Genomic DNA, 25,945 nt, shown 5'->3' with positions numbered 1-25,945 from the left:
GTTTTGAAGAGAGAATAAAGTTGCATCAAATAAATATTTATTTCCATTATTACATTGAGCTTGTTTTGGGAGAGCTGCAGCATTTTGAGTTCCCTTGAATTTTAATATTAGCAAAAGTTCATGTAAAAGACGAAGTTGAAGTTGAAGTGAGTTGAACGAATGACTCAACCAATAGTTTAAAAAAATGATAATGATTTAATAACGCCCTTTTAAAATGTTAGTCTTGGTTTAAAAATTTTGAAAATATTTTTTTCGAAAAGATCGGAAAATTCACAAATGTTTCAAATTTTAACATTGAAAATCGGACCATTAGTTGCTGAGATATCGGCATAAGAAAATGGTGTGTTGCTTGGGTGGGACTTAGAAAACATCAATTTTCCTGTTTTTAAACCTTTGCATGGCAATATCTCAGCAACTAAGGGTCGTATCAACAAAGTTCAAAAATGCAAAATATAGAGAATTTTCTCAACTTTTCAAAAATATTTTTTTCAAAGGTAGGCAAACAAGTGCACTAATTTAAAAAAATTAAAACTTCGACTATTTTCAAAAAAGTCACCTAAAAATGGATTTAACTTGAAAACAGGGCAATTTATCAAAATTTCACTGAAATACTTTTTGATTGCACATTTGATTTAACATCGAAAAATGAAGTTGAAAAATTTTTGCGACCAAGTTTTTGATTTTTTGATAAAATCAGTATTGATTCAAAAATTCATAACTCGCTCAAAGATTTTTGGCACAACCTGTAAATTTCTGAAAAGTTGGCATTTGATGTCCTCTAAAACATATCAAAAAAATAAAAATAGTGTTTTTTGCAAATCAAGTTTTAGTGACAAAAAGTTAAATAAAAAATCACCAAAATTTTTTTAACCGTGTATCATTTTTTTCAGAGTAGACCATATCCATACCTACAACATTTCTGAAGACACCAAATCGATCAAAAAAATTCCTTTAAAAGATTTTTGAATTTTCATACATCATTTTTGTATGGCCAGCTGCCAAATTTGTATGGAAAATTATATTGACAAACTAATGATGCAAAATGGCTCCTTTGGGCATACCGAAGGCACCAAAAAAGTTTCATTCGGATTAAAATATACAAAAAAAAAACGAATGACCGAAATCTGAGAGAACTGCTCTTTTGCAAAAAAAAAAAAAAACACTGAAAGAAAAGTACACGCCAATTCTATGAGATTTTTCAATTTTTAAGCTTAAAAGTTAAATTTTAAGGTGATGTCACGATTTTTTTTCGTTCAAAATTTTTGTGAAAATAGCCTAAAATGTGACAAAAAGACTCATGAAAAATGCAGGATGATATGTCTTTCCTAAAAAAATACAAAAATCATTTACTAAAACTGTTTTTTTTTTGAAAAGTGGTCTAAACTTAAAATTTTTCAATAACTGATAGTGGGAACCAATTTTCCAGACAATTTTACATAAAAGCCTTCATATTGATCATTGTTCTTTATCCAATACTTGTGAAGATACAGCGGTTTTAAAAAATAAAAATGTTGAAAAATGGGTTTTTTAGTTTTTAATGGCAATTTCTATACGACAGATTTGAATTTTCAGTCTCGTAAATATGTTTACAGGAAAGCTCGCCCAATTTTCTATAAGTTTGTCTTTGACAGCATTTCAATTGAATATATGGGACTACAGATATAAGCGTAATAACATTGCTCAAAACTGAAAATAGAATATTTTATTCAGTGTGGTACAAACATGGATGGTAAATAAGCTTACGTAAATATTTATACGAGTCAAATTAGAAAGCTGTCAAAGACAAACTTATGGGAAATTGGACGAGCTTTCCGGTAAAAATATTTACGAGACTGAAAAATCAAGTCTGTCATATAGAACTTGCCAAAAACCACTAAAAAAACTATTTTTTCAGTATTTTTATTTTTAAAACCGCAGTAACAAAATACAAACATGTTTAAAACCCTTACGCCCTTCTCAAATGTCATTATCGAGTGCAACTGGCTCCATTTACACAAAAATGGCTTATATAGGCCTAGGATAACATGTCTAAAAAGTTTCATTGAAATAGGAAAGGGTCGGGTACAAAAGTACAAGAAAAATGTCTGATTTGAGGTGGAATTGCTATATTAACCTTTTCAATATTTTTTTCAATTCAATTCAACTTTTATTTTTCGAGATAGCATGTTACAATTTTGTTTCATTTGTGCTCGTATAGAGATTTGGATTTTCCTTACAACTATGAATGTTTCAGATACTGACTTTGTAGCATAGAAATTGTTTGTTTCAAATCTTCAAATCTAGGAAAAGGGAGGTAAAAAACCTAGCGAAGACATTTTCAATATTTTCTTGGGAAACTTGATCTAATCAAAACTTGATACCTTGATACCAGCATTAGATGCACGATGGAATTAGATGCTGTTCCCCTATTAAAAATGTATTTTAAATTTTTCAAAAAATACTGTTTGTCTCTCTTTTCTATTTCAGATATGAAAAACAGTAGTAGTTTGGAGTTTTTTCTGCCATGTTAACAGTATTTTAAAAATAAAAAAATAAAAAAAATATGAATGAAAAAGAAAATGGAGTAGAATTTTGAAACTGGTTTCAAACTTAAAATTTTTTAATAAATATTATTGTCTTGAAAATATGATGAACCTTCCTGCTGTCAGTTTAAGGTTGAACTATACTTTAAAAAATGTTGGTAATATTACTTCTAGGATTGGTTAAAGGTGTTGAGTTAAAAAAATGTACAATTTTACATTAGAAACTGATGAAATTGTAATCGGTTTATAAATTTCACATTTTGACACAAAAGTTAATGAAAGATGTACCCATTCTCAGATGTAGTTTTACCTCAAAGAATGTTTGATTTTACTTTTTTTTAGTGAATGTACACCTCTTCTTAAGGGTCACATCTGGGAAGGGGTACATCATTTATGTCAGAAAAAAATGTGTATTTTTAACATTGAAAATGTGTAACTTCACCACTTATCTGGTGTAGTGTTACTTTTTAGTCAAAATTGAGCTAAAATTACATCATAAAAGAAGTTATATTCATCTTTTCAAAATTACATTATCAAAAATTACTTTTTTTTTACTGTGTACCTTATTTAATTTAAACTCTAAATGTTCACTGAAACGTAGTCATTTTACTTCTATTTTTTTTTTCTTTAAAATCTTATTAATTTTGCTAGATTTAACCAAAATGGATGCTTCTGGTTGCTTAAGATCGAGTTTTGTCTATATTTCAAACTATCATAAAGGGGAAGAAATGTGTTCTAATTTTACAGTAGACATTCTGAATTTTGTTGGAGTACAAAGATGAAAAAAGTGTAAATTTGAAAGGTGTAAAATATGATGGTTTAATATTACCGTAAACTGGGGTCAATTGGGACACATGGGGCGAATTGGGACAGCAGTTTTAACCATGTTGGAGCACAATATTTTGATTTTTCTGGTTGGTTTTGGATAGAACAGACTCAGACCAACAAAATGTGTACATCCATTTCCAAATTTAAAAGCTGTATGTGCTCTAAAAACGGCTGTCCCTATTCAGACTGTAGTCCCGATTCGCCCCAGATTACGGTACCTCTTTCATGATGTAATATTACCAACTGAAATAAGGATGACAACGAAAAAGTGGTAAAATTACATATTTTGAGATGAAAAAACACATTTTTTGACATAAAAGATGTACTTATTCCCAGATGTATTACATCCATGTAAAGAGGAAAATGTGGAAGGGGAAGTACTCATAGAAAGTGGTAATATTACACATAATGCAAGGTAAAACTACATATTTCACCTGACATAAAAAATAATCAACTAGGAACCATACCCTTTTTCAGCCTATTTCTATTATCGGCCTATCAGCACTTTGATCATGAATTACAGCATTCATAGAGTGTTTTTTATTGTTCCAATGTAATAAATAGCTCAAATAAAAGTGAGCAAGCAACTCTCCATTGTTGATACATCTGAAAATGTTGATTTATTTGCGGAAAACGGCAAAAGTGATGAGAATTGGTCGAAAGTCTTAGAGTGATTAAAATGGGTATATTTCCCCTACCAGATGAAAATATATTACATTTTTTTACTGAATTAAAAAAATAGAAGGCTTAGAAATTTTATAATTTGGAAGTTGAATTGGAAGTAATACAGAGAGAGCAAGTTACTCAATAAAAGTTAATCATAAATCTATTGAACAATTTGATATTAACATTATCATGATTTTTTTTTCTGGGAAGTTCCTTTGACGCAATAACCTGTATTTCTCTTATTCAGTATTTTCACTTCATATCACGTCATTTCCCTGCTTCAAAAATCCATATTCCACAGCATCACCCAATTCCCCTCCCCCTCATCTCTTCCACCACTCTTCCCATTAACACGGAAGATCCATTATGCTTCGATATCGATTTTCATAAAATCACCCCTTGCGGCAGTCAGCAGCAGCAGCAGCACAGGTTCAGCATCTCCGGAAAACCTGTTACGAAACTTTCCATCTCCCTCACCCTCTTCTCCCGCCATCGATTCCATCGACAAAGTTCCATTTTCGTGTCACCAAAGCCCGGAACACGGTGCTGGCGTTTCCACTCCTGGGCAGAGATAAAACGGAGGCCCCCTCGATATGACAGGACACAAGGTAAATGATGATGATTGACGGAGTGCTGCTGGGATTAAGGTGACCTTTTAAGGTAGCGCGCTGGACGGTGATATCTAGGACGTGACGGAAGACGTACAGTTTCGGCTGTCAAAACGTAACCATCGTAAAATGTAACTGCACTTTGGAGAAACCAGGGCGAATCTTGCCCTTCCAAGCGGTCACTCCAGCCGCCCAAGCAGAGGCTCGTTTAATTAACATTTCATCGACCTTATCAAACTTTATCAATCTCGTCCGGTGCGAGAAAGCCATTCTCCCCGCTTCAGAAACCGCATAATTATCATCAATTGCTGTTAATATTGTATTAATTGTTGTAACTTCATTTCCTGGCCAACTCGGGTCGGCTTTCTAAGGCCTCCTGAAGTCGTTGTCGTCGGGCCGGGTCTTGGGCAGGCTGGAATTTCATCGGGGTGTCGTTTAATCTTAGCCTCAGAGTGGAACTTCGAAACGACCGCTGATGGTGCTGTTGCTGATGGCAGGATGGTAAACAAAGTTTAAACCGAGACTTCCGAGTAGTTAACGATGTTGGCAGATATCTGCGGAGGAGGGGGACCGTTGTTGGGATGACTTGAGAATGAAATGCGTGCTTTGTTGATTGGTGTTGAGCTAAGGAGTCAAAGCTTGAGACTTTGGAATCAACACTTGGACGAAGAATCGGAGTTGAAATCGCTCTTGTCCTGTCATGTTTTACGTAAGGTTAATGGTATCCGGGAACGAGTGCGTTGGCAGTATCTCCAAAAGACGCCACTTCCTAAAAATGACTGTATTGGTCCACAGTCGTTCAAAAATCCATTCTATCTAAATCTTAGTTCCGTTCAATCAAACGATTAAACTGATAACAGACATCGTCCATTGACGGCCGAAGCGGATTTGATATTCGGCCGTCAAAACAGCTGTGATTGGAGCTATTATCATAATCCAAAATTGATAAGAAAATACCCCACCTGTATAAATCCGTACCAATCGCAGTTCTACCAAACCAGTCAACCATTTCACACCTAACCATGTGGTCCGCGGCATTCCTCGTGACCACCCTGCTGCTCCTAGCCCGCGCTCAAACCCCGCCGGATGCGGAAGCCCGTTGCGCGCGGGTATCGTTCGCGTTCTTCGCCAACGAGGCCGACTGCGGCCGGTTCGTGTTCTGCAACGACGGCCAACCGATGGACATCGAGTGCCGCGAGGACGAGATCTGGCGCCAACAGGAGGCGGCCTGTGTGCTCGGGAATCGCGAAACCTGCACCGTGTGGGACCCGGCCGAGGCTTGCGTTGGCCTCGGGAATGGTCCGATCGCGTATCCGGGCTATTGCGAGCGGTATATTCTTTGCGATGAAGGGCGAGCGAATGTGAACTACTGTCCGGTTGGGTTCATCTTCTCGGAGGGGGATCAGCGGTGCGTTATTGGAAGTGTCGCGTCGTGTGAAACGTACGAGCATCTGTGCCGGAGTGGACCGTACAGTCGGTTTCGGCATCCGGATTTCTGCGAGTCGTTTATCCAGTGCGACAACCAGACGGCACTGCTGTACAGCTGTGGGTTCCAGGAAATGTATCAACCGAATGTTGGCAACTGCATCGCTGGAGAGAATTGTGAACCGCGTCCGGTGAGTGAGGTTTGCGATGGAAGAAACGACGGGTACGTTGCACATCCGGAAGAGTGTGGATCGTTCATCAAGTGTGTAGGAGGAATAGCTGACGTAACGCCCTGCCCGGACGGTCAAATCTTCCGCGACGGATTCTGCGTTCCCGGATCTAGAACCACCTGTCAAACGCTGGACGGAATGTGTGCGAATCGTGGTAACTACGAGCAGTTGGTCCATCCCGACGGTTGCGGATATTATGTTGAGTGCTTTGGAGGAGTAGCTAACGTTCGATCCTGTCCGGCTGGCAAGATCTTCCGTCACGATATGCAGTTCTGCATTCCTGGTGACGCAGATACCTGCGAAACCGCTCCCATTGCAGAAATGTGTCACGATTCGCCGTACGGGGTCATATTCCCACATCCGGAAGATTGCTCACAGCTCATCCGGTGCAACGGAACTGCCGCGCTAGAAGAACCCTGTCCCGAGCATCACATCGTCCAACCGGGAAGTCTCAACTGCGTTCCCGGACTATTCGAAACGTGCGAATCGTTCGATGAGATCTGCCGAGGTCGATTCGATGATCGTATAGCCCATCCCAGCTGTGACCAGTTCGTGTACTGTCAGAACGAGAAAGCCCTAATACTTCTCTGTACCCCAGGAGAAATCTTCTCCACCCTCGATCAAAAGTGCATCCCCGGCGATACCGAACAGTGCGAAGCACTGTCCTGCACCACCCGCCCAGACGGACTCTACCCCCATCCCAACTTGTGTCACGGCTTCTACCAGTGCTCCAACGAGCAGATCTCCAGTCACCTGTGCCCACTCGGGCACATCTTCGATCCGGCGGCCCGTGTTTGCACCCCGGGAGACTTGGCGACCTGCCTGCCGGATCCACTGGAGACCATGTGCGAGAACAAGTTCGACGGGCTTCGCTATCCCCACCCGGAAGGGTTCGACTGCGAGCGCTTTGTGGTTTGTCAGAACCAGGAAGCGCTGGTGGGTAGCTGTCCGGCGGGTGCGGTGCTGCGGCCGCAGTTTCTGGACTGCGTTCCGGGGGATGAGGAAAGCTGCGAGGCGTTTGAGGATGTTTGTCCGGAAGATTTCGATATCGTGCAAGCTCATCCGGGGAGGTGTGACGTGCTGATTGTTTGTGAAGAGGGATCTGCTACGGTGGAATCGTGTCCGGAAGGAAAGATTGTAGATCGGGATTCGTTGGAGTGTGTTCCTGGCGGTATCAATGACTGCTTTCCGGTTGGAAATCTTTGTGAAGGTCGAGAGGACGGATTGTTTGAAGATGCTTCATCATGCACTCGCTATATCCGATGTGAATCCGAACGGACGACTGTTTTGGAATGTCCAACGGATTACATATTCGTACAAGAACTTCAGGGTTGCGTTCCAGGAGATACCGAGGAATGCACCAACATCTGCACGGAACAAGAAAACGACGTAGTGCTTGAGAATCTGAACTCTTGTGTGGAATACTACCGTTGCAGCGAAGGACTACCAATTACGGAATCATGCGAAATCGGTAACATCTTTATCGAAACGACCTGCGTAGCAGGAAGTGCGGACACTTGCGAAGACTTTAGCGATCGCTGCGTCGATCAACCGGATGGTCGGCTTGAATTCCCCGAAACAAGTCAGTGCTCCCTATACTTGGAATGCTCTGCCGAGTTGACTTCCGTTGGAACATGCCAGGAAGGAACGGTTTTCATAGCTGAACTGGGACAGTGCGTTGCTGGTGACGCAACAACTTGCACCAATCTCTGCACCGGCCAAGAAGACGATTCCCTGCTACCGAATCCGGACTCGTGTGCGGAGTACTTCCGCTGCGCGGGAGGACTACCTAGTACGGAATCTTGCTCTCCAGATCACATTTTTGACGAGCCGTCGGCAAGTTGCGTTCCGGGAAGCGTCACTAGCTGCGAAGACTTTAGCGAGCGCTGCGTTGGACAACCGGACGGACTACTACCACATCCAGATTCCGCTAGATGTGACCGATTCTTGGCTTGTTCCGTCGAATCCGTAACACTTGGTAGCTGTCCAGAGGGGGAGGTATTCAGCGCAGTTGCTCAACTGTGCGTTCCTGGGGACGCAGAACAATGCACTGAAGATGCGGACTACAACTTCTGCGAAGGCTTGGAAGATGGCAGCTATACTCATCCGCAGGTGTGCTACCTGTTTGTTGGTTGCGAAAGTGGTTCCGCCCAAGTTGGAGCTTGCGGATCTGATGAGGTATTCAATGGTGAATCGAGTACTTGTGAAGTGGGGGACAGAACTAGCTGTTAGGTTGGATTAAGTGAATAAATTGTAACGTAACGCGGAATCGTAATTTATTTTCGATGACCTGTTGAGCTAATTCCCCGACTGCGTTGTATCGCTGTGACCTAATCCGACAGGCTTTTCGTACAGATAATGACTGTGCGATAATACTATCTAGCTGACAGTGATTGAATGGGAATCGGCTTTGGCGGATCGGATTTCAAAGCGCGCGTGCATTCGATATCGGGCCGGAATCAAATTTTCAACCATTTAGTTGCTTTACTAAACAATTTCACAATACCACCAACTCATGGCGGCGGTCACGTTTCGCAGGGTCATGACTCCTGCCGTTGGAATCAAATCGATTGACACGGCGCGGCATGTCTCCGAAACCGCCACACCTGTCCAACTTTTTTTTCCTCCCCGGAACAATCCCCATCAAACCCGTCGGCAGCAGGTACACAGTGTCATAGATAAATAAATAAATTTCGCCAGAGCACGCTTTCGTGAACAATAAACTCGTATTTATTTTGATAGAATAAACTGAAAATGGCAGAGTTTATTAGTGTAGCGGGCCATTCCGATATCTGGCAATGTTTGCGGAATCAACAAATTCCGGCCTTAACCGGTGCGCTGGAACGAGTTGATTGGAATGGCAAACGGGCTTTTCCACACAGCCTGGGAGGAGGTTGGCGGGGGTGGCAAACTGAAAGTGAACTCCGCCACGGCCAATGGAATATTTTCAATATTTTAGTTTCTGTCAGGTTGGAAAACAAACTAGCTGCTGATGGTGGTGGTGGAGCAGGAAGGTGGCACAATTGAATAGCAAAGTGACACCGATTTGGCGCGGAGTTCCCGTCGCGAGGGGGTTCTGGCCGCAAGGTATGGCTTAATTGAAACTTAACTGGAGAGGTTGATGGACAATGTCGTATATTCTATTTTTGAGTGTGGATAGGTGAATAATTGGTTAGAATACTGGGCTGGACAAAGCTTCTGATATGTTTTGTTGTGCTGGGCTGACTAAAAGATAATTTCTGGAGCAACATTTGAAAGGGGCGGTACGACATTGCTCTTACGGCCTTTCATCCCATTTAAACGCGTGCAATGAAAGGCCGTAAGAGCAATGTCGTACCGCCCCTTTCAAATGTTGCTCTGGATTTTTGAAAAAAAAATAGCGTGGTATTTTTTGCTCGGGAAAATATCTATTTAGTTTTAATAAAGACAAGTCAATTCAGAATTTTAGAAAATTGAACCTCTTGAGTTGAAAAATATATTATTTAGAACAGATTAATCCTTCCAAAGATCATTTTGATAACAATTTGATCTCTAATGAGTCTCGTCGAAATCGTTCCATTATGTTGAAACGGGAATCCTGCCTCGAATCCGAATATTTGAAAGCACCTTTAAGGAAAATAGCGTAAATAACAAAAGTTATTTGTGTTGCAAAAGAACGATGGGATAGGAGCCAGCAATCTGTCGAGTTCAAAAATGAATTTTAGTTAATCCTCTACTGCCCAATTTTTTTCGAAAATATTTATTTTTCCCGTGTTCAGGAGGTCATTTTGAGCAACTTTTGTTCTACGAAAAACTTTACTTCTCTTGTTTAATGTTTTTCTTGTTTCATTTTTAAGTATTTCAATTTGCATTTATCTTGTTTTGTTTATGTTTGTTTTTGGTAGTATTTGGCCTATTCTAACACCTAATATAATTACATTTTGCCTATCTAATTTTTTCACGGTTTTACAGTCACTTTTTCAATTTTTTGCATGTTTTTCACATTTTCTGCTATAGAATGGCACCATCATCATTAAAATTGCAAAAAAAAAAAAACGTAGAGGCAAAGTCTGGGACACTAGAAAAATTACTGCATACTTCTTTTTACAGAAAATATTGGAAATGTTAGTAAAAAACACAGCCAAAGTTGACCCCTAAAAAAATGACATTTTTTAAAACATTGGCAAAGTCACATAAAACAAGTTAAACTTCCAACCCTGAAATGTTCTAAAATTTTAAGAGTTCTTCTTTCCAATACTTTTTAAGGATCAAAAATCGGCTGCAAATTTGATTTTTGGCGATTTTTTAGATCGAAGCCCGTCTAAAGGTGGGGTTAGGTTGTAGAGGGTTAACAGAGTTTGGTAGGAACGAAATGGACATTTTGGGAAATTTCGTACTTACAAAACTCCCTGTCACACTTGCTTTTGCCCTATCTTTCGTCTGCAACCCAAAAAACTTTTGCTTTTTATTTACTTTTTACTTTATTTTTCTTAAAGGTGCATCAAAAAATTGAAATGAGGTCTGTTTCCAATTTCACATTAATTAATAATTGATTTGAAATTACTTCCGTGGCTCATTCTCTCCGTCTGATTTCATGATTTTGAACATTTATTAGATCAAGTTGTTGTCAGGATTTTATTATTTTACTAGATTATATATAGCTAGATTATATAAAAAGGATTTTAAGCCTTTTTGATAAAACATGGCAATGAAATCAGTGCAATCGGTCTGATGGCCGAGTGGGCTTAGGCGCCAGTCCTTACTGATGGTGCTGGGTTTGAATCCCGTCTGCCGCAACTTTTACTAATATTCCTTCATTTCCCCGAGGATAGCTTGGACCCGGCGTGGACCCCCTTATGCCCTGGGCTGTATTACACACTCATCAAAAGATGAAGACATGGTATCTCCCGTGTTGGATTATTGTTCCGGATGAGGGTCTAACACAACCAGACCAAACAGTGGGATAAGCGTTGTGGAGCCTTCCGGTGGTGGGGCGTCCTCCAAATGCTAATGCTAATGCAATGAAATCAGTGCAGTTGGTTTTAACTCGGATCAAAATTCACTTCAAAACTGCAAATCCACATTGATTTCGCTAAAATTTTGGCCAATGCCATTCTCTAATCATTTTGTTTATACAGATTAAGGTCCTTATTATAATAACCTACTATAGATAGTGCCTGATTGTTCATGAAAAAAAAGAAAAATTTAAATCTTGATGCAGAGTGCATCATTTCATACGACTGAAATTTTTCTGAAATCTAGATTGAGCTCAATGGCTTCTTTCGAAATTCCTATAAGTTAATGCAAAAATATATATATTTTTTTTGCAGAGAGCTTACAAACTGACATACTTAGGCCCCTTTAAATCGGTCCGAAAAATCAGGGGGCAAATTTTTTTTATAAAGGAACTTGAAAATTTTAATGAAAATGTAAGCCTTATCGACTGAAAACATTTTTAAATGCATTTTCCTGCTTTAAAATCATATTTAGCTTGTCTGGGATCGATCAAAATATTTTTATATGATTTTTATGAATATTTTTTGTGAAATTCCGTTGTACAGTGCTGTGAAACAAAATTGTTTTCGGCCAAAAAATCATTTCGTCATTACTTAGATATTTTGAAAACTAATGATTGCAAAACAACTGGGCAGGTGTACAATGCATTTCAAAACACTTTTGTTTTCATTCATTATTTAAATTTTCATACTATTTTATTTTGTTGTAGTAAAACATATATACTTATGTTTTTATGAAATTTACCGAGCAGACGGGAATAACATCTCATCCATGGTCCGATTATTGTTAAAATAAGAGCGGTTATTTACCGAAAAATTCACTTAACATAACAAAACAAAATTAACATTTGTTTTATTGATATATTATTGCAATATCAGAGATTGCTATTTTTTATTATTCTGAGAACACTTTTCTGTCATTGGGCTCTATTGTTTAACAACTTATTAGACCATCAAAATAACAAAATTTGGCATTTATTTTATTAGCAGCGTATCGGGAATATCCATTTTATGTAACAAAATATACAAAATATTTCTTCTAAAATATTTGCATTTTTTTTCGCTATAGTAAAATGTTTATCGTGATTTTGAAATTCTCATAATATTTGTTTCAAAGAGACAAGAAAATTTCACAAAGTTTTGATTAACACCAAAAAATGGCACAAAAGCTTCCGAGATATCCTTGAATGAAAAATGAGGCCTGATTCGGTAGCTCCTAGAAATATATATATTTTTCCTAATTGTCATTTTATGGAAGTCCATTAAAACAAGTTATATCTGTCGAAATTATTCAAATGGTACCGAATTTTTTCAGCCATTTGAAAATATTTTGTTCTTGTTTCGATTACGAGTTTATATATAATTAGGAGTAATTTTTGAAAAAAATATCATGTATTTTCGAAACTTTTCTGTAATCTTGTTTTATTATATACCTTACATAGCCGAAATAAAAACATCCGTCATGCACTATAGATCAAAAATAAGCTATTTTGGTCCTCTAACATGTACCGTAAACTGGGGTGACTTTGATAGCCCGGGGTGACATTGATAGAAATTTGATTTGGCCACTAATTTTGATACATGCAATGTAACAGTCACATTTTTGCAAATATGTTCGATAATAAGCTATCCCTTAATGCTTACATACTCAAAATTCTCAAAAATGTTTAGATATTAATTTGACGGGCATTTGAAAAACCTATCAAAGTCACCCCAGTTTACGGTATCATTTTTTTTAAATCTAAATCGTTTATGGTGTGATAACAAGCTGGTTAAAAATTGCCTCGATAGAATCGCTGGTCAGCAGTTGGACTCCCAGTTAGAATCCCGGGGTAGACATGTCAGGGAAAAGTTCTTCGCCAAAACATTTGTGCCCGGCACAAGTTGAGAGTAGGAATCTTCGAATAGAGATGCTAAGGCTTTGATGTTGTGTGTTTTATAAATAATTTCAAATATATATAAACTTTTGAAGTTGTTTGTAAAGTTCAAACTATTTTTTTTTTGTAAATTAATTAAGATAGATCATTTGAGGCAAACCAGGACAGCTATTCTAGATTTAGAACAACAAAATTAGTACGTCGATTTCCAACTTCTGTTTCTATTCAAACAATAGTCCCCGTATACCTCCTTAGAGTGTACAAAAATGTATGTTATCAATCAGAATTATAAAAACATCCATCAATTCAATCGATCGGAACCATTTCTTCTTCTTAGTATCTAACACAAATAATAAATAGGTCAACTTACTTCTTGCAGCCATTCTCGAACCACCTTGTCCTTTCTCTCTCTCCTGTGCACCAAATCGACCGATTTCTGCAAACCAAATCGAGCCTTCAGAGGGTCAACATGCACCAGAGCCCCCCGCCCAGTACTGCTGCTCCGTGTTCCGTGAGTGCACGCCAAGCAAAATTTGAATTTGACCTGCTTTTGTCCTCCGGCCCCGGGGGCAGTGAAAAATCTTCACACCCAAAATACGACGACGCCAACCGAAATTAAATCTACATTTTTCATCCAGACGTTTCTGGGCTGACTTGTTTTTGTCCCAGTCCACGGGATGGGAGAATCGTCCTGGACCTTGTCCAATTTATTTCCCAGCAAGAATTGTTGTCACGTCGGCTGATTTGTCCCAAAAGATAGCGGCCCGATTTGTCGACGTTGAAAAACACGCCAAGAATTCTTAGATCTCTACTTCGGGTTTGGTCAGATTGTCGGGTCCTGAGGCTTTGGCTTTGTTATTTGTTGTCCCAGATTATTTCTTCCTCAATAGCGAGTGTACACTTCCGGATTGTCGCTTTCCGGCCTCTGTTGTTGTTATTCTCGCCTCGGCCGAAATTTATTTCAACTGCCTGGCCCGATGTGAATAACCTTGAATGAAATTTATTGATTTTCTTTTTTCCCTTCAAAACTGCCTCGGCGATTCCCTTCGTCGTCACTTTCGAACGGACGACGAACCGTCCGCGCTCATCGGAAAGGACACACGTCGCCGAGCGCGCGATTCTTTTGTTTCCGGGAAGGTCTCCCTCTCTCTCTCTGGCCCGCTCTCACCGAAGCAGGCTTGCCACAAATACAGATTTTTTTGGCACATACCAAACACTCAATCGAGTATAACTTTAAAGAATAATATTCTTACCAAAAACTGAACATGTCAAAAGATGCTAACAATGTTTATCTTTTTGGCCAATTTAACAAAAACTGCTCAAATTTATTTTAACTGTAAAAAAAAATCGTTTGTGTTTCGGGCCTGTGCTGAAAAATCTGTATTTTGTGGCAAGCCTGCACCGAAGGGTGTCTCGCGCTCTCCCTCTCACTCCCGCGTATGGCCCTCTCACTCTCGCTCGGGACTCTTTCGTCACAGTAACACCTCAACGCTTTGCACAGCGCTAAATCACCTTTTCACATGCATCAATCACACGGAATCTTCCGGGAATCGCTGGGATTCACACTTCCGGAATCGGAACTTCCGGGTTCTTCTCGGAACTAACCTCAAAAAACACTGCTCTTCCGTATCACTCAGATGTCGCACAACACGCAATCCCCCGCTTTCCTGCAATCTGTTTACGTCCGGGTTCTTGCGGAACAGTTCCGACGACGTTCGGCCGCGGGTTCCGGACAGGTTCAGTGCAACGATTGAAAGTCACGACACTACTAAATCCTCTCTCGGCGCCAGGATTGTGCGGATGCTCTAGTTTCACCCCTCCGGATTGTTGTTGTGTTTTTGGCCATCCAAAATTTTTCGGAAGTTTCGCTCTCACGCTCTCACGGGAGAAGACCACGAAGAGAGCGAGTTGATCCCTTTTCCGACGTCGTCCTTTGGCAATGTTTTGGCTAACGCTCCGATAAAGGGCGATGTAACGCCACGTTGTCCTGCCGAGTGAGAGCGAAGGCGGTTTTGTTGAGAAAGAGAGCGCAAAAGGGAGAGAGCGGGGAGAATCCTGTTGGAAGAGAAGCGCTGCCAGGACAGATGATTCGCTCGGGAAGAAGAGGGTGAACCAGAAATTTTATGGCACGTCCTGCGAGGGAAGTTCCGCTGAGGAGAGTTCACTCGAATGATGCGTTATCCCCACCACTTTTGGGATGTGGTGTTCATGATTTCACGAAGCGAGTTTGGTGCGACGCAGCGTGTTGCGTGATGAAGTGTGGATGTCGCGCGACACGGTACGATACATCTGTAGAGGAGAGGAAGGTTGCAGCGTAACGCATCGTAACGGGATAGGTGTTGTAAGGGAACATCTCGGGGATTCTTTTTGTTTGAAATCATGAAATAATCTTCAAAAACATTTTTCAAATTAAACAGTCGATGTAATTTTTAATTTTTTTGTTATGCAACAAGTTCAATCAACCCAATTTCAAAATCTAATCTAATACAGACACAGCCAGTCCGATGAAAGCAAACTGATGGTTCTACTAAAGTAAATGCTCCCATTAACTACAGTTCAGACTCGATTATCTTAAGGCCTAGGAAAAAAAATCACTTCGGATAATCGAATCAGATTCTTTTTGTTGTCTTATTTTTGACTGTTATGCTTAAGTACCATAAGATTTAGAATTTAGAGTTCATTTATTTTTAGTTTGGGGCGCTTGAAAGACGTGTAGATGAGCAATCTTAAGTATTTTTAAAATTGTTTTCTCGTAAGTAGGTCGAAATCCGAAGCATAAAAGGCTTTGTTTACCATTGGCTCGTACGTCTATTTGAAAACTAATCCGAGATATTTAATATATATATATATTTTTTTCAAGCCAGCTGAAGAATAACCTTAAATAAAATTTTGAAAGCTATATTATCAAAAAGATCACAAAATTTCACAAAAATTTTATTTTTTAACATTGAAAATCAGACCAATAGTTTCCGAGATAGGGTCAGTTGAAAATTACAGGTTAATGAGGCGACGCTTAAAAAATCATTTTCATCGATTCAAATTCTTTGTGAGGCTAAATCTCAGAAGCTTTTTGCCCGATTCTCTAAGTTCCAAAAAGAAAATTGTAGAAAATTTTCGCATCTCTTCGAAAATATTTTTTTCAGTGATGCTTTCAAAAAGTATTTTAAAGATACAAAAAAAAAAAAAACGAAAAGAAACTGAAAATTTATACCAAAAAGTAGTTTTTACTTGAAACGGCTATATTGATTGCAAATTTAATTATGTTATCTACAATGAATTTCAATAATTTTGTTGTCCTAATTTTCAATATTATTAAAAAAAAAACATAAAAAACCCCTAAAACATATCAATAAATTTTGAAAATTAAAAATGCGTGTTTTGGAATTTAACTTTTGAATAAAAAAGTATAAAAACGTATTTTTCCAGTGTACTTATTTTTTCACAAAGTAACTTACAAAATTTCATACATAAATATACATTTTTTTACAGAGGGAATTTATGGCAAATAGAGAAATACAAAGAAAAACTCGATTTGCGAAATCATAAAGAGAGTGGTAGTAAACAATCTTGCACCCAAAACTGAGCAGCGCTAGTCCGAGAGAATAATGGCCTCGAGTCGAGAGAATAGTGGTTCCATTTACGGACACAGAGAACACAGCTCGAGAAGGGCGAGATAATTATTCTCACGAGGTTCATTTGCAAAAAAAGTTCATCCGTCAAAACAAAAAAAAACAAAAGTCTCGACTACGGGAATAGAACCAGAGACCTTTGACATACCAAACCAATGACTTAACAACCTCGGCCACCACAGCTTGGTGAGCAAGGAGTGGTGAGATGTCGATGTATGACACTTGTTGGAGATTTATTGTTTCAACTAACGAATGAACTCATTTGTTATGGTGGGGTGAGTTGGTAGCATTATTCTCTCGATTTTGGCGCTGAGCCCTCAATAAATTTTGAGGCAATGATTCTCTCGACTCGGAATTTTGGGTGTGCAAACATGTTTTTTTTAATTTTTTTTTTTCAAATTTGCTATAGATAAAAAAATGCAATAAGCATTACAAATAATCATATTTTATAATATAAACAATACTCTTTTGATAAACAAGGAAAAGGAATGTTGTTATTGTTTAAAACATTGTTTTAAACCTTCTATTTATTACTTCATTCGCAATCTGAATAATTTTTTCAAAGTTATTATTTTAATGTGATTTTAGTTTTTTTTGTTTATTGCTATTTTTTAAAAATTTATCCTCAAATTCTATGTGCAAAGAAAGCTTTCATGCATTACATAATTCAACAACTCAAACAATCAAAAATTGTAATTTTGAAATTTAGTGACCTTAATGACTCTAAGAGCGTATCTAACATTTTTAGAAAGAATCACATTTAAAATCTTTCTGTATGTTTTTGATATCTAATTACCTTTCAAAAAAATCATGTCAAAAAGCTCTTAAAAAATGAGTAAATCGTCTAAAATATTGTTAAAAAATCTTATTGACGAAATAATGAGGAACAAGTTGTGGTAATTTTTCGGTATATTCATAAATTTTAGAAAAACGTAATGTCTAATGGACGATTAACCTAATCATTCAAATTATGATAAAGTCCTGACACCAGAGTTTTCGCCAAAATTTCACTATAGGTAACTAAATCAAGACAAAAAATCTTGTTTTTGGAACTTTTTTTGAAATTACTTTTGAATTTTAAATTTATTTTTCATTTATAAGAATTTAAGTCTCTGCCATAAAAAAATAATTAAGTCTCTACCATAAAAAAAAACTGTCGACGTCGAGAATCGAACCCAAACCTTTGGCATACCGAATCCGTGACTTTACCGTCTCGGCCACCATAGGGGGATGGCATCGCTATTTTTAGACCACGTTTTCCACTTTTTATCATCGAAACCGACTACTTTTTCGACTTATTTTTGCTGGGCGAGATAGGACGCTGTCTATTTTTAGAGGATGACCCAGCACTTTTCCACTCTTGCACTTTAAAAAACCAGATGGCAGCACGATGTAACGCCACGTCCCTATTGTTCGACGAATAAACGACGGGCATTTGTCCAAATAAGCCACTCAATAGGGGGATGGCGTCGCTATTTTTAGACCACATTTTCCACTTTTTCTCATCGAAACCGACTACTTTATCGACTTCATTTTGCTGGGCGAGATAGGACGCCGTCTATTTTTAGACGATGACTCAGCACTTTTACACTCTTGCGCTTAAAAAAACCAGGTGGCAGCACGATGTAACGCCACGTCCCTATGGGATGAATTGCATTGAATGCAATGAACAAATAAACGCAATTTGTTGTTGTTGTAAGCCAGCAAGATAGTACTTTCCTCTCGTTAAAATTTTGTAGGACTATTCGCTCGGTTTTCTACTGTGGGTGTATAATAATAAATCCGTAGTAATAGTTCAATAGGCGAATCTGTTATTGTGAACAAGCAGTCGTCGGTCCCCCTCTTACTTGACGTGAACTGTCACTTGGGCAAAAGGAAAAGACTGCTTCACAGCAAAAAATCCGATGGTAAAATCGCATGCAAAAGCATGCACATCACCTTCGTCAAAATAAACACTTAACATTCCAACGCCCAAGGCTCCAAAAAAGTTGGAACGGTAACTTCAACTCGCTGGTTCTCGGGCATAACTCACCCAATCAAGACGATTCTTTTTTCCAGTGATTTGTTAGGATGTCTAGATGATCCTAGAACTTTTCAGAACTCAATTTGATCAAATCTGTAATTTTTGCGATCAAAAACATCGCTCCAACTTTTTTTTTCACGTGTAAAAAAAAAATCGCCAAAAATTCCGCGGAGGCAGTCTTTTTGAAAAAGTTGGAACGATGTTTTTGGTCGCAAAAATTACACGTTTGATCAAATTGAGTTCTGCAAAGTTCTAGGATCATCTAGACATCCTAACAAATCACTGGAAAACAGAATCGTCTTGATTGGGTGAGTTATGCCCGAGAACCAGCGAGTTGAAGTTACCGTTCCAACTTTTTTGGGAGGCTTGGGCGTCCGTGTAAGTTGGACATGCGTTGGGCGTTCCAGTGTTAATATTACACACTTAATGTACATTTTTTGCAAACACAAAAAAAAAGTTGCAACCGACGGGATTCAAACCCAGCACCAAGGAAGGACTGGCGCCTTAGCCCACTCGGCCATCAGACCGATGTAAAGCTGTAAGAATAAACGCATATACAGCAATTCCCCACGAAAACAGCATGGATAAAAACAAAAGTGCTCGGATCGGGCTCAAAATTTTTCTGGGCGTTCCCTGGCCGAAATAATTAGACCCGTATTTTTTTGTTTGGCCATTAGGGTGACCTACGCCGTGTTAGGGTGGTCTGAAAAATGGCCATTTTCGTCGATTTTCGCAAAAACCACTTTTTTCAAAAAATCATATCTCCGCGTCATTTCATCCGATTTTAGCTGTCTTAGACGCAAAAGACAGGTGATAAGTTGGTCTTTCAAAGAAAAATAATAAGAAGTTTCAAAAATCTAGCCTAACATATGAAAAGAGCGTATGAAACATTAAAATGCCGTTTTGACGGTGTCTGGACCAAAGAGCTTATGTCTGGAAATATTTTTATCGGATTCCCCGGACATTTTTACATAATATACTAAAAAATGGGAGGAGTTCATTAACAGGATTCCGAGATATGATTTTTTGAAAATAAAATCCGTGTTTTTCGACGCGCCGCGCGCAAAAACCGGAAAATGACGAAATCGGCAAAAAATAAACTTTTTTCATTAAAACTGCGATAATTTTAAAATTTCAGCGATGACCTATAGATGTTTGGGTACCATAATTTTTGTTATTAAAAGACGCAACTTTTTTTTTTATTTTCAAAAAATTATATCTCGGAATCCTGTTAATGAACTCCTCCTATTTTTTAGTATGTTATGTAAAAATGTCCGGGGAATCCGATAAAAATATTTCCAGACATAAGCTCTTTGGTCCAGACACCGTCAAAACGGCATTTTAATGTTTCATACACCCTTTTCATATGTTAGGCTAGATTTTTTAAACTTCTTATTATTTTTCTTTGAAAGACCAACTTATCACCTTTCTTTTGCGTCTAAGACAGCTAAAATCGGATGAAATGACGTGGAGATATGATTTTTTGAAAAAAGTGGTTTTTGCGAAAATCGACGAAAATGGCCATTTTTCAGACCACCCTAACACGGCGTAGGTCACCCTAATGGCCAAACAAAAAAATACGGGTCTAATTATTTCGGCCAGGGAACCCCAGAAAAATTTTGAGCCCGATCCGAGCACTTTTGTTTTTTTCCATGCTGTTTTCGTGGGGAATTGCTGTATATGAGCCTGACATTTCGGTCAAGTAGGTTTCCCATACTGATGGGCTACATAATTCAGGGTGTAAAATCACAAAAAATTGCATAAAATAATGCAATATTTATTTTACACCCAGGCCTTTTACACGTAGCTGGATTACTACTTTTTTAGCTGTGTTGTTTACAATCGCAGATTCGCCCTATTGAACTGTTACTAGATAGGCGTCATCCATAAAGTATGTCACGCTCTAGGGGGGGAGGGGGGGTCTGAGCAAGTGTGACATTGCGTGTTGTAAGTATAGGAAAAGCGTGACAAAGGGGGGGAGGGGGGGGTAAATTTTGGCTGATTTTAGCGTGACGTACTTTATGGATGAAGCCATATATTATGGAAGAAATAACCGAGATGAGCTAGAAAAGATTTTTTTGTACAATCTTGATCAAGGTGACCATAAAAATCGGTTTCAAGTAAAAACAAAAACAAAAAGAAATGTAGGTATTCAATAAATTGAAAATTATTTTCAGATTTTGAATGTTTTTTTTTTTTTTTTTTTGGAAGAGCACACGATTTTGGACCAAACTTCATCAATAACTCGAAAGTGATGAAAATGCATTAGGGACTTTTTATGCAAACAGGGACAGTAAACTAAAATTATTTTTTTCCACCTCAGTCCTTTTATCTTAGTTTTGTCTGCCTGACTTCTTGAATGAATTTCTTATCTGAATTGTTCAAACGAAAATCCTTATCAGTGGGCTCTTATAGTAGAACTTGCCTTTGGGAAGCATCGTTCGTGATCGTGATGACACCGGGCACCGGAACTCGTGGTGTAGGGGTAAGCGTGATTGCCTCTCACACAGTCGGCCTGGGTTCGATCCCAGAAGGTCCCGGTGGCAAATTTTGAGACGAGATTTGTCTGATAATGTTGGCCCCGGTCTAACCTAGAGGTTAGGTCGATAGCTCAGTCCAGGTGTAGGAGTCGTCTCCCTGGGTCCTGCCTCAGTGGTGTCGCTGGTAGGCAGTTGAACTCACAATCCAAAGGTCGTCAGTTCGATTCCGGGGTGGATGGAAGCTAAGGTGTAAAAAGAAGTTTGCAATTGCCTCAACAATCAAGCCTTCGGACACCTAGTTTTGAGTAGGAATCTCGCAATTGAGAACGCCAAGGCAATGCTGTAGAGCGAAAAATTTGGTTTTGATGACATTCTCAAGTTATCATTTAAAAAAATACAATTCTACAGGACAAAAAATAAACTCACTTTATTTAGTTTAAATCAATTCCCCCCCAGCAACGACGAACAATCGAGCACATCCCCGTGAACACACCGCAATCTCGCCTCATCAAACACATAACCCGGCGGACAAGTGTCCAACCTTGGCATTCCCCGGAAGCAGGTCACAAAGCGATTACACAGGTAGGGGTGGGCATAACTCCCCGCTGGTTTCCCGTCACAAAAGCCCTCCGCCAGCGGTTCCATCTGACACGTCCTCTCGTTCCCTGGAAAGCAATCCTGATAGCTCAAGCTGAACAGCTTCCCCGGCGGACAGTCTCGATTCGCCTGAGGAGTCCGCTCGCAGTCAATGTACTGGGTGCAGTTGACCGGATTCCGGATCAGTTCCGACGCGTGGTTCCAGCAAAAGTGCGCCTCCCACGGAGTTTGCACGCACAGTCCCGGAGTGGTCCCGTCCGTAGCTTCCACCGTGCTCGAGCTGGTCACTTCCGGTCCAATGGTGGTGACCTCCATCGGACACCGGTACTGACTTTGATGCACGCAGAACATCACCCGTGGGTTGAACACAAAGTTGGGGGAGCACTGGCCGGCAACGCCGGTGCTCTGCCAGCACACAAAGTACCTGCTGCAATCCGTTGGATGAGTGATGGTTCCGGAGGTGACGCCAAGGCACGCGGTGTTGGCGTCGGCCGGAACTTGCTGGCAGGTCCCCCACCGAGAGTGGAGCAGCAGACTGCAAACAATTGACACTAGCGAGGAAACTGATGACGACCTCATTATCTTTGCGGCGGGAGGAACGATACTGTGAGGTGTTCCGGCTGGGGATGGTAGTTTTATCACGTAGTGAAATGGGTATGGTCAATATTAGCTCAAAGACTGAGCTTGAGTAGGTATTCCGAGAAATGGTAAACAACGGGGACGGTTGTCAACAAGGGTTGCTGGAGGGATTTTTTAAAAATTGTTTGGATTTTTTAGTTTTTATTCAATGAACGTAATCTTAAAATCAGAACCAAATATTGGCTATAATACCATAACCTGTTCACAGGTTCTCCTCAACAGGTTCAGCTAAAAAAAAATCAAAAATATTAAAAACTATTCTAATAAAAGTTTTTTTTCGAGGTACCTTCTGGCTCCTCAACTTCAGGAATCGTGTTGTCAGGAGTTTGCTCATCATCGCTGGATTCGTCATCTTCTTTTTCCTCTTCTTCATCTTCGTTATCTTCCGGTTTGTCATCCTGGTCCTCCTCGGTTTCAGAATCTTCTGAAAATTTGAAAGAAAATGTTTTTTTTTTACCAGATGTTCAAAAACTACAAGTAAGGTAATCATCAACCTTCTTCGTTAGTTTGCTCCTCTTCTTCCTCGTCGTCATTGTTTTCCGGAACTTCAGATTCGTCTTCCGGGATCACTTCAGCATCGTCCTCTTCGGTAACCATGCGAACGGCTCCGTCGGTAACGACTTCGTGCTCATGATCATGCTCGTGATCGTGATCGTGGCAGGGACAGTCATGGCCATGGTCATGATCGTGATCGTGATCGTGATCGTGATCGTGATCATGATCGTGATCGTGATCGCAATCTTCAGTTTCCGACTCTTCCTCGTCTTCCTTGTCGCCTTCCTCATCATCTTCATTTTCAGCAGGAACCTCTTCCTCCTGCTCATCCTCAGTCACATCATCGTCCTCTTCTTCAGCGGGAGTGGCCTCAGTTCTGCTACCACCTTCCTCAGCATCGTCCTGCTCGTCCTCCTCTGGTGCTTCCTCTTCCGGGGTCTCCTCCACGGGCGCTTCCTCCTCCTCTTCCTCTACCTCATCCAGGTGGCACTGGACACGCTCCGGTTCGTCACAGCCCTGGCTTTCGACGTCAAAGTACAGACCGTCCGGGCAGCTACCGTCGATTAGGTCGCCCTTGTAGCACGTTTGGTACTGCGAGCAGGAATCTGGGTGTACCAGGAAGATTCCCTGGTGTGCGGCAATGTCGCAAAAGTCCGCTTCGTGCTGCTGGGTGGGGAATCCGCTGACCAGAGCGGTCACCGCCAGAAGCAGCAGTCCCAGAAGGGCGGCGTTGGTCATCTCTTGGATGGGTTATGTCTAGGTGAATCACCGAAAAGTGTTCGCAGAAGACTGTTGGAGCAGATCTCCGCGGAGGCTGCTTTTATTGAGTTGTGGAACCCGCGAGATTTTCGCATCAAATCGATAAGATTGTGACAAAGTTTGATTGAAAAAGCTCGAGATATTGTTTTGAATGGTGTTCTAAATTTGAATATGCTTTATCTTCCGAGTTGACTCATGAAACCCCATGGAGAAGGTTCACGAGCTCCACGTGGACATCACAATACGGTTTGATAAGAAAGGCTGAACAGATTTTCCAGTGGCGCCAGTTGCATAACGAGGTGTCCGCCCCCTAAACTCGTGATTCCGTGATTGACAAGTTCATGGTTCTGAGAAGTGCGGCTTGCCTTCTGGACCAACTGAAACATCTCGTGACTGATAAGGCAGATAACTGGGTTGTGATGATTCGGGTGAAGTTTGGACCACATGATTGACTCAGAATACGCAACGAACTTTGTTATTAATTGTAAAGAGCGCAAAATAACACTAGTTTAATGTAGTAATTGCATCAGATCAGATTAAAACGCAAATGAATGTACGAGCTACCGTGGCCGTGGGTTATGGGTTTCGCCTTGTAAGCAGAAGGTGATGGGTTCGATTCTCGTACCGGGATGATGAAGTTTGTTTAAAAAAATTAGAGCGTTCAATTTTCCGGGGTTACAAATTTCCTGGGATACGGGAATTTTTCAACCAATTTTTATTGAAATTGTTTGGATCTTGGCTCTGGTCAATGTTTTGCAACAAAATTGTATAGTACAGCGACATTAATCGTTAAAATAAGTGTGAAGATCAGTTAAAGGCTTGAAAGCATGTAAAAAATTACTTCAACTTCAAATAAGTTTAATATTTTAAAAATTTTATAGGCTTAAATAGTTCAATAAATCAAAAAAAATCTACTTTTTGTTCAGAAGTAATATTCAAAATATGAAATGAGGAATGAGTTATAAAAAATAGGAATAAAGAGTGAGTTATGAGAAATAAGAATTGAGAGGTGAATTGTCTGTTCTACAACTTTGTAGAGCATTCTTACACTCTAAAAAACGTAATTAAAAAAAATACAGTTGAGCAACGGAAAATGGCAGAGTTTTTAAAACCTTTCAGTTTTTTTTTCGATGAAAAATACGTTTTTTTCGGAATTTTGAGTACGCTACCAATTTTATATAAAAGTCCATTTGACACCAAATTTCCATCTCATCACCGTTTCGGGCTGCAAATTATTAAAAAACACCAAAAATGAAAGGGGTCATACCGCCCCTCCCTCACGAGATATCAAAAAACGGACCTCGAATTCTTGATCAGGGACAAAAATTACTTCTTAGGACAAAGTTTCACGCAAGTCGATGAGGGGTCGGGGCAACTTTTCCCAATTTCGTGTGAGTTGGTAGAGAATTACCCATTAGGGAATTACCCATAAGAGATAAGAGATAAGAGATAAGAGATAAGAGATAAGAGATAAGAGATAAGAGATAAGAGATAAGAGATAAGAGATAAGAGATAAGAGATAAGAGATAAGAGATAAGAGATAAGAGATAAGAGATAAGAGATAAGAGATAAGAGATAAGAGATAAGAGATAAGAGATAAGAGATAAGAGATAAGAGATAAGAGATAAGAGATAAGAGATAAGAGATAAGAGATAAGAGATAAGAGATAAGAGATAAGAGATAAGAGATAAGAGATAAGAGATAAGAGATAAGAGATAAGAGATAAGAGATAAGAGATAAGAGATAAGAGATAAGAGATAAGAGATAAGAGATAAGAGATAAGAGATAAGAGATAAGAGATAAGAGATAAGAGATAAGAGATAAGAGATAAGAGATAAGAGATAAGAGATAAGAGATAAGAGATAAGAGATAAGAGATAAGAGATAAGAGATAAGAGATAAGAGATAAGAGATAAGAGATAAGAGATAAGAGATAAGAGATAAGAGATAAGAGATAAGAGATAAGAGATAAGAGATAAGAGATAAGAGATAAGAGATAAGAGATAAGAGATAAGAGATAAGAGATAAGAGATAAGAGATAAGAGATAAGAGATAAGAGATAAGAGATAAGAGATAAGAGATAAGAGATAAGAGATAAGAGATAAGAAATTAAAAAATAAGATAAGAAGAAATGAAATAAGAAATGAGGAATGAAAATTGAGAAATGAGAAATG

The 25,945-nt window shown here is 39.3% G+C and overlaps 3 protein-coding genes across 3 annotated transcripts in view; 1 reads left to right on the top strand and 2 right to left on the bottom strand.

Annotated features, from left to right (window-relative positions):
- Positions 1-14,467, bottom strand: part of LOC120414941 (MOXD1 homolog 2-like) — a 253,539-nt gene extending 239,072 nt beyond the window's left edge. The window contains exon 1 of the mRNA XM_039576271.2: positions 13,521-14,467. The gene's annotated coding sequence lies outside the window, so the exon portion shown is untranslated. The remainder of the gene's footprint in view (positions 1-13,520) is intronic.
- LOC120414961 (chitin-binding domain protein cbd-1-like) lies at positions 5,414-8,543 on the top strand. Its single transcript, XM_039576293.2, has one exon. The coding sequence runs from the start codon at positions 5,647-5,649 to the stop codon at positions 8,509-8,511; it is 2,865 nt and encodes a 954-aa protein (XP_039432227.1). The 5' UTR covers positions 5,414-5,646; the 3' UTR covers positions 8,512-8,543.
- Positions 14,468-21,689: 7,222 nt separating the features above from the next.
- On the bottom strand, positions 21,690-22,486 carry LOC120414954 (uncharacterized). Its single transcript, XM_039576286.2, has one exon. It carries the CDS (start codon positions 22,456-22,458, stop codon positions 21,724-21,726), a length of 735 nt encoding a protein of 244 aa, XP_039432220.1. The 5' UTR covers positions 22,459-22,486; the 3' UTR covers positions 21,690-21,723.
- Between the last annotated feature and the right edge of the window lie 3,459 nt (positions 22,487-25,945).

The sequence above is a fragment of the Culex pipiens genome, chromosome 2 (genome assembly GCF_016801865.2).
Source record: "Culex pipiens pallens isolate TS chromosome 2, TS_CPP_V2, whole genome shotgun sequence".
In the NCBI taxonomy this organism is placed as follows: Eukaryota; Metazoa; Arthropoda; class Insecta; order Diptera; family Culicidae; genus Culex; species Culex pipiens.
This window is presented reverse-complemented; position numbering and strand designations above follow the sequence as displayed.